General features: G+C 47.2%; 1 protein-coding gene across 1 annotated transcript in view; it reads left to right on the top strand.

Annotated features, from left to right (window-relative positions):
- Positions 1–911: 911 nt before the first annotated feature.
- dnah9 (dynein, axonemal, heavy chain 9) overlaps positions 912–9,054 on the top strand; it is a gene marked incomplete at both ends in the record, with an annotated part of 145,259 nt that continues 137,116 nt past the window's right edge. The window contains 11 exon segments of the mRNA XM_079756784.1: positions 912–934; positions 1,552–1,624; positions 1,626–2,012; positions 2,288–2,484; positions 3,243–3,401; positions 4,414–4,544; positions 4,829–5,040; positions 5,816–6,049; positions 7,131–7,298; positions 7,937–8,053; positions 8,662–8,812. Of these exon segments, the coding sequence (XP_079612910.1) occupies positions 912–934; positions 1,552–1,624; positions 1,626–2,012; positions 2,288–2,484; positions 3,243–3,401; positions 4,414–4,544; positions 4,829–5,040; positions 5,816–6,049; positions 7,131–7,298; positions 7,937–8,053; positions 8,662–8,812 (1,852 nt within the window).

Raw genomic sequence — 9,054 nt, 5'->3', positions numbered from 1 at the left:
ACACGCATGAAAGCACACAAACACACACACACGCAAGCCCGCACACATACAGGCAAGCACGCTATGCACGCATACAAAGGAACAGAAACGCACGTGCAATCATGCAAATGCATGCAAACACACACACACACACACACCTATCAAGCACAAACACACAAGCAGAGACACAAACACACGCACATTCACACACACAAACACTCACACACACACACCTTAGCAAGCACAAACACACAAGCACACACTCACAGACACACACCAAACACACACACGCAGACACACACACACACACACACACACACAAACAAAGGTGCTTGCATCATCTATCCATGGGAGCATATGATCTCACCCATGCTCATACATGCACAGTTCTTGTACACACGGATATAAACAACAGCATGCAAGCACACACGCTCACACAGACACACACGTACACACAAAGAGACACACACGCTCACACACAGACACACACACACACACACACACACACACACACACGCCTCCTTAGAGGTCTGCCATATCCTGTGTTCATGTGTTTTCTATCAGCTTCTCCTCATCCTCTTTGAACACTGGGAAACGGAGGAAAGAGACAAACATGTCATGTTGTGTCTGATAATCCTGTTACAACCCATACCAGAAGATTGCAGTCTTGAGTTTAGTTTCCGGACGTATATTCCTGTGTCAGCCGATCTATAAGGGTAAGGGATGGATTGAGAACAACACAAGCATCTCGTGCCTACATTAGGCCTACTAGATAACGTTTATTTTATCCTGAGTTCCCTCAGAATGCTCTTAACTCTTATCACATAGCGCTGATCATCTGCTCTCGTATCCGCTGCAGTAGGGCCACCTGGTGGCTGCATGTGGTAGCTGCAGCCTCGGAGGAGCCTGCAATTTCAGGACCCTACGTTTTCATGACACCGCCTTCGGGCAAACGGTAAGTCGTTAGAGAGAAAGTAGTATTCGGATGGAATAACCCTTTCAACTAAAAGTCGTTAAATAGAAAGTAATATTTGGGTGGAATAAAGATTTAAAATGAGTCGTTATCGTTAGACAGAAAGTAGTAATTGGAACCATTTAAGCTATAAGTAGTTCCACATAAAGTATTATTTTGGGTGGAATAAACCATTATAAAGTAGTTGAAGATAAAGCTGTAGTAGATAGAATAAACCTAAAATAGGCCTTCTTAGACCGAAAGTTTTATTTAAATATATAACAAAAAAATAATAATTAGCTCCTAGAAATGCAGTGCAGAACCTGCAGCTTCCGGTTCTGCAGAGACTATTGGAGCAGCTGGAGAGTGCGACACGCTGCGGTTCGTAACACTTTTAACGCTGGAGACACCGGCGGCCTATTTAAATGCGGAAATGTCCACGAATCCCCTAACGTTGCGTTGTTTACAACCACACTGAAGTGTTCTCGTTTGGCTTGAGGACACCTTGAACATGATCAACCACTCGGGGTCAACTCAAACGCATGATCGTTGGTCTGGAAGAATGGCCGGGATCAGAGGTCACAATCAGGTCCTCCTCGGCGTCACGTGTGTCCCCTGAGCAACCGCCGGCTCAAACACCACGCGTTACCATGGACGCCGAGAAACAATCACTTCCACACACAAATCACGACACCCCCTGTCCCACACACATACCCAGGACCCAGCAGCGATGGACGGCTCTGCCCCTGAGGACAAACGGCTAGGCTTCCTTGAGGACTACGTGCTGAAGACGTTGAAACTGAAACCGGACAAATGGCAGAAGTGCATTTCCACCGAGGAGCACAGGCAGGTGGTCCAGGAGTTTCTGGACAAGGCGGACCAGGTGACGTTGGTGGTGTCCCTAACCGCCGCGGGGCTCCTGGTCCCCGACTCCACCTTCCCGACGAGCTCCAAAAACAAGGCGGTGTACTTCGTGAAGCGCAGTCACATCACCCTGACCCCTGACAAGATGAAATGTACCGTGGTGTACGGGGACCTGTCCTGTGCCCCCATCGACCAGTTCTCAGCTTTGGTCGAGGAGGTAAGCACTAAAGGCTGGAGATGAAATGCATTTCTTCGTAATAAACACCAACTGAATTGCCGTTGGCCAATCAATGTTTCAGATTGCAGGAATATCGGTATGTTATTCCTCAGTGTTCTCCTATACCTGAAATCGGAATTATATAGCCGCAGGCGGCGTGCCCTGTTTGACGGTTGATTTATGGGACCCCCCCCCCCCATATTTTAATAAATATGATCCATATTTTGGACCTCCACGAACCCGTTTAACGGATTCTCCCCTGTTCGACGTCTCAGGTGCTGGTCCCGCTGCTGTCCAACGGCAACAACCACTTCGACTGGCCGCAGGTGGTGTCCCACGACGTCAGACACCACGTCCACTCGCTCAAGACCAACGTGTTCGTGGTGTCGGGCCAAGTCAAGGGCAAGACCCTCCTGCCCCTCCCCGCTGGGGTCGAGAGTGTGGAGCAGGCCTCCCTTGAGCTCGACTGCAGGTGGGGGAAACCCAAAGATATAGTATACAATATGTTATAAATCAGTTGGCCTACTTTAAATAACAAACAAACGTGTTTTTAGCCCCATGGCACCTGGCAACTTGTATTTCATTTTTCTTTAGTTCTAGAGGCCGTGTACAATTATGAAAATGTCAGCAGGAAAATATAAGAAAGTGTCCCACATTTCTTTTTTCAAGCATTTGTTTCATACGTAAATACCATTTAGCAACCAGCAAACATTCCATCCCAAAGTGAGGGAACGTAATCCACAGAAGCACAGTAGGTCAGTCAGGACGTGGTGTTAGATTATAGATAAAAAAGAGAGTACATGAGGCAAGAGATAATCCAGTAGGTTCACAGGAGGGAGGTGCTGTTAACGTCGACCCAATTACACACACTTCAGTAGCAGGTATTGCCTCACACAGTTCTAAGTACTGCCCCACACCAAGGTTCAAACCCAGCAGATGTCCATTTCGTCCAGGTTTTTTTTTATTATCTCTAATTTGTTTTGAAATTGTAAACAATTATACTTGAAGAAAATAAGTTTATGTTCAGTTTGTATTTCCTCCATGTTGTGATCACCTGGGATGCCCCCTGAACCCCTCCCTCCCACACACCTCAAAAGACATCCATGTTAGCGTAATTATCCCCTCCCACTGCTCCTGCAGTGCTGCCACAACGACGGGTCGAATTGGATCTAATTTTGACTTGACTAATCACCCATCCATCCCATCGCACCCCTCTCGCGGTCTGGCCAGAGGGGAGGTGGCCGACAAGACGGTGATCCACGCCATCGAGACGCTGGTGATCGAGTGGAGCCATCAGGTCCGAGCCGTGCTGAAGAAGGACTCTTCAGAAGCCCTGCTGGAAGACCGCAACCCCACGCCCCACACAGAGCTGCTCTTCTGGAAGAACAGGTCAGCCCCGAGCCGCGTTATTAAAGTCGTTAAAAGCTGTGTTTGCACCGCTGCGGTGTTCATCAGTTGGAGTCTGCTGCTTTTGTTTTACATTTCTCTCTTTAGATGTTTGGTAATATCCCGTTTTAAGACCGCTACTTCATGTAATTGGGCTTTAGAGCTGTTTTGGCCCCAAAGGAGAGAGCACTTAGGGATGTTTGTGGATCTCGCCTTCTTTATTGTCTTTTCATGATTGCTCTTTTAAGCTTTTCTGAAATGGGATTTCTTTTGGGGTCAAAGACGGAGCGATAAGAAACTTTTTGGTGGTTCTGAGGTCCTTCAACTCCTGGTCGCTGGAGTTTGAAGTCCACACTTGAAGTTCTAGCACCCATTAGCCCCCCACCTACGCTTTGCATCTTTCTGAATTGTCGAGGGTGCTGAAGGATGCTTATTCATCCCTTTCATCTCTCTCAAATCCTAGCGGACATGTAAATAATATTATCCAATGATAGAAATGGGCCAGGAACGAAAAGCACAATTAAACCAGCTCAAGGAACCTATGGCAATATCTTTTGACACAAAAAGTAGTTTTTAACTAAATATAATTTTTTCAACCTTCAAATAATTGTCTAAGCCACAGGCAACAGCCACTTATATTCAGATTGGGTCTCACAAAGTTTAGCTGAACTTTGTTCTTGATTAAAATTCACAAAGTTGTGAATCAGGGGGAAATTCTCTTTAAATAGCTTCATAAGTCTGCTTCTTCCTAATAAGTAAGATTTTCTAAAACTACAACTCTGAGAGAACTAGAGTCGTTGTTCTCAAATGGCTGCTAACCGTGGCTCGAGCAAGCTTTTCACAACACCTCACACCTGCCCCAAAAGTGTCATTCATTTTGATCATTACATCGTGTTGTTTTCAACTTCAACATCCCACTTTTTTGGAATCTACTGGGCGGAAGTTCCCCTGCTCAAGCGTGGGCTTTCCCGACCCTTTGGATTCAAAGCCTTTCCCTTGTACTCCTGCTCTGAAGGCACGCAGACCTGCAGTGTATCCACACGCAGCTCATATCCACCAAAGTATGCAGGATGGCCGACCTGATGGAGGCCATGGAGAGCAGCTACTACCCCGCCTTCAAGAGCCTGCTGAAGGACGTACTGGCAGGTGACCTATGCAACCATACTCCTACTGATACTAATACCTATACTCCTACTAATGTATCTTCAACTACTTCTACAACGACCACTACCTCTGCTGCTACTACACCTACTGCCACTACTACTACTACCAGTGCTGTGTGCAGTAAACTATTATACATTTAGGGGCTTGATTGTAAACTCAAGCCCCTAAGCACTACATTAATGAAGACGAGTTAATCATTGAGAATCACACGGGGGTAAAGTCGTCGCTGGTCCCACCTGTGTTCTCCCCCTCGTTTCTTCCGCCAGCGCTGGAGGAAGCGCAGGACATCGTCACCCACCTGAAGCCCCTGCGGAGGGTCTTCGAGGACGTGGAGAACGGGGACTTCCCCGATGTGAGCCGTCAGATCGGGCCCCTGATGCACACGGTGTGCCTGGTGTGGGCCAACTCCCGCTACTACAACACGCCCGCTCGCCTCATCGTCCTGCTGCAGGAGACCTGCAACCTCCTCATCCAGCAGGTGCCCCAGTGGTTCTGTCAGACGCTTTGCTCTTTCAGCTGTCGACAGCGGCTGTGTGCTGCCGCTGGTCAAAAGGAGTTTCGAATTGATTTTTGCTTCTGCTCTGTGCAGCTGTTTTTCATTCGGTCTATGGTGCAGTCACAGCGTTCTGTCTGTGAATACCATAACAGAGTTCTTTAAAAAAGGAAAAGGAAATTAAAAAAAAAAAATTTGGTCCGATAATGACAACATCACTGCAGGGCAGCGTTGCATGTGTGCATGCATCAGCCAATGACATGTCCCCCCCTCTGGGGCCTCTGCTAGTGTGCATTCATCTTCTGCAAATCAACAGTCAACGTTTTTTGGCGGGCATTATTGATAGTGTTTGTTGCCTTACACTTTCCTTCCCAGGCTGCAAACAAATACGACCTCAATGGTTTGTTCTGGTAGTTTGGTGTCATCCATACCCAGAAACACTAGAGCTGATCTCATTTTTATTTATTCTTTTGGTTTTCTGCACTTTCATCGGGTGGGGCACTTTCACTTTTGCAGGGTTCCTTTATGCTAATGTTTGACTTGTTGTGATTTGTCGGGTTTTATCTTTTCCGTTCAGCACTTTGGAAAGCTTGTTTGAAAAATGATGCTTTGACTACAGCTTTATTTACTACTTACTTACTTACTTACTTACATTCACCATACATCATGGTTTGTCTCTACAGGCAGCTGGTAAAAAACACATAACTAACAAAGTATCTCTGCTGGTAACTAATCCTACCACCCATCTATCCCTCCCCAGGCCCGGACCTTCCTGAGCCCCGAGGAGGTCCTGAAGGGGGAGCTCTCCGAGACCCTCCCCAAGGTGCGCACGGGCCTGGAGGTCCTGCAGCTCTTCAGAGAGACCTACTCGGTGAGCAGGTCCAACCTGAGCCAGTACCAGAGGAACGGGAGGACGGTCCCCCCCTGGGACTTCTCCCCAGCCCTGGTGTTCTCCAGGCTGGACCGCTTCATCGACAGAGTGCAGACCGTTGAGGTGAGGGCAGAGGACCAGAGGCTCATGATGGATGACGCCAAGGGGCTTCTTTCAGTCCCTCCAGAAAAACGCGGTTATGCCATCGCATAATTCAACACATAATCAGCCAAAGTCCGCATATTCATGCCGGGGTCGCATTTTTTCAAATATGCCGCACTTTCACCGCATAAATTGCCGATTTCCGCGCAAAATATGCGGGGCTTGTATGATTTCATAATCCCCGCATTTTCGTTGCAAAAAAGTCACGTATATCTTAGCAGAAAGTTGAAAAATATTGCATTTACTTCACACAAGAGCAGCCATTTCCCCCGGTTGCCATGGGAACGTTATGAAGTGACGTAATTACGCGACGTGAACGTCATCGAAAAGCTGCATTTTTCACAAGTTCCCGCGTTTTTTCGCAAGTTAAGAAAACATGCTGCATAATCAAGGATTTTTGGCCGCAACAATCACAAAAGAACGCTGCATTTTTCTGGAGGGACTGAAATATGCCGCATATTTCATCGCATTTTTTTAAGAAAACGTGCCGCATAATCAAGGATTTTTGGCCGCAACGATCACAAAAAAACGCCACATTTTTCTGGAGGGACTGTTCTTTGGTGAACTACCAAGCAGGATCGGATGATGTCCCTCAAGTGCCATATTTTTAAATCTCACCAATGTTTAAACCCTCCTATTGGTCGACACCACTCTTCTAGCATAATAGCAACTGGTTGCTTGGCGCTTTTTGAAATTATTGTTATGCTAGGTTTTTGGTCCAAAAGTACCCAGATAGCGATCATAGGAATGAAATCCTGGCTGGTCCTATTGGATCAGTGTTATCTTTTGGATCCACCTTATAAGCCATTTGATTATGATCAAAAACCTGTTGACAAGTCATAACAAGTCATAAGTAATATTAATGAAGATAACATGTTTAATGCATCACCTACCCAACGCATGCACGCACACACGCACGCTCGCACACACATACACACGTGTACATTTCTCAAGTCAAACCCTGTTTCGTAAAGAGTGGACATTGGCTTGACCAATCACAATGTTTAACAGTTTAAATGATCACTGATATAACCCCTTACAGGATATCCTCCTGACGGCGATGGACCTGTTGAAGCTGGAGAAGGTGGAGTTCGGGGGGGTGCGAGGGAAAGGCCTCAGCCAGCAGGTCCAGTGCCTCCACCTGGAGTTCCTGGAGACGTACAAGACCCTGACGGAGAAGCCCTACGACTGCCTGGACCTCAACAACAAGGTGCAAAGAATGGCACCGATGCCAATGCCGCCATGATTGAAAATAAGTGGATTGGCACAAACAGATATAAATCCCATTTCACACTCGTATGTGCGTAACAGCCTGAACCCTTTGTTGTTTCTGCTACATGCAGATACTTAATTAATATCTGATGATATATATGCATCACAGAGATGACCTATTCCACATCGTAAGAATTTAATAGTGCAGCAAAGTCCCTGTGGTGTGCTTTGATTTAATGTGCGTTGCATTCCATTGCGTTGCATGTTGTTCTGGATGGAAGTACAAAGCGTGGACCTGGTGTATTTTTATCCCGGAGTTATTCCGAATATGCCGGCATAGTCACACGGCAGTTCAACATACATATTTTCCCACAGCTTTGTAACTCGATCCTCATTGACTCGATTCCACATTCCGAGGGTGATGTACAGTTGCAAATCAATGCGTTGTAAATCAAGCATTAAAAGCAGCGGTCAAGTAGAACTATCGACCAGATGTTTGCTTGGCAACGCGAAAAAAGCAACCCGCTCAAATGAGGTTGAAAAAAACGATTCAGTCATAGATGAAAGTAACTGAGTGTCTCATCAATGCTGGTAACCGGGCCTGACACGGGTACCGCTGGGTCTGTCGGGCCGTAGGAGTTTGAGGCGGACGTCAGAGCGTTCCAGCTGAAGGTGGAAGACGCGGACCGCCGCCTGGGCGCTGTCTGCTGCCAGGCCTTCAGCGACGCGTCAGGGCTGGAGCAGTCCTTTAAGGTGAGGCGGACACATACATGCACATACACATGCGTATACATACGCACAGGCACGCCCGCACATGCGTGCACACGCACACACACACATGCTCACATGCACACACATACATGCACACACACACACACACACACACACACACACACACACACACACACACACACACACACACACACACACACACACACACACACACACACACACACACACACACACACACAGATCTTGGATCTGTGTGTGGGGGGAGTTACGGCTAGTTTCCTGTTTCGTTACAGAGATTTCCTACCAAACAGAAACTCATTTGCGTATTGCAAGATGGAGCTTTGAGAAGGGGAATTGGATAAGTGTATTTCAACAGTGACCAGTCACACAGTGGGGATTTTGAAACGGACCCTTTGTCTCAGAAACAATGGTGTCCGTTAGGTCTTTCCAGCGGCCACCGGGGAAGTTAATTAACTAGTTTAATTAACTAGGGTTTATGTTCACTGTTGCCCGCTGACAGATCCCTGCCCCCAGCGACATGATTGGTCAAATCAAATATACACTCACACACACGCACACACAGATGTAGTTGAATCTTTTCATGGTCCTTTCCCATGATGAATGTGCAGGTCCTGGATATGTTCGGCAGCCTGCTGGAGCGCCCCCTGGTGTCGGCCGATGCCCAGGACAGGTACCCGCTCCTCGTCTCAGCCTTGGACGAGGAGCTGGAGTGCTGTAAGATCATCTACAACCAGCGTGTGCAGACTGCAGAGGGCGACGGTACCATTTCAAACTCTTCTTCTATAATAATAATGCAAAACTGACAAATGTATCCCAATAATGACTAAGGAATATCTAATATGCCTTGTGTGCTTCAATTAAATGAGTTTCAATGACCGCACAGACGAGGCTGATGGCAGGTTAGAGACCTCGACACTCGAACTAGCAACCTTCGGGCCTACCTCCTGAGCTAAGCCGTGGGGCAGCGGCCGTGTTTAAAGCAGGTCGTTGGTGCGGATGTG

This window comes from Pollachius pollachius (genome assembly GCF_949987615.1).
Source record: "Pollachius pollachius genome assembly, chromosome: 19".
NCBI classification, from domain to species: Eukaryota; Metazoa; Chordata; class Actinopteri; order Gadiformes; family Gadidae; genus Pollachius; species Pollachius pollachius.
The sequence above is the reverse complement of the archived record's forward strand: the minus strand, read 5'-3'. Positions and strand labels throughout refer to the sequence as shown.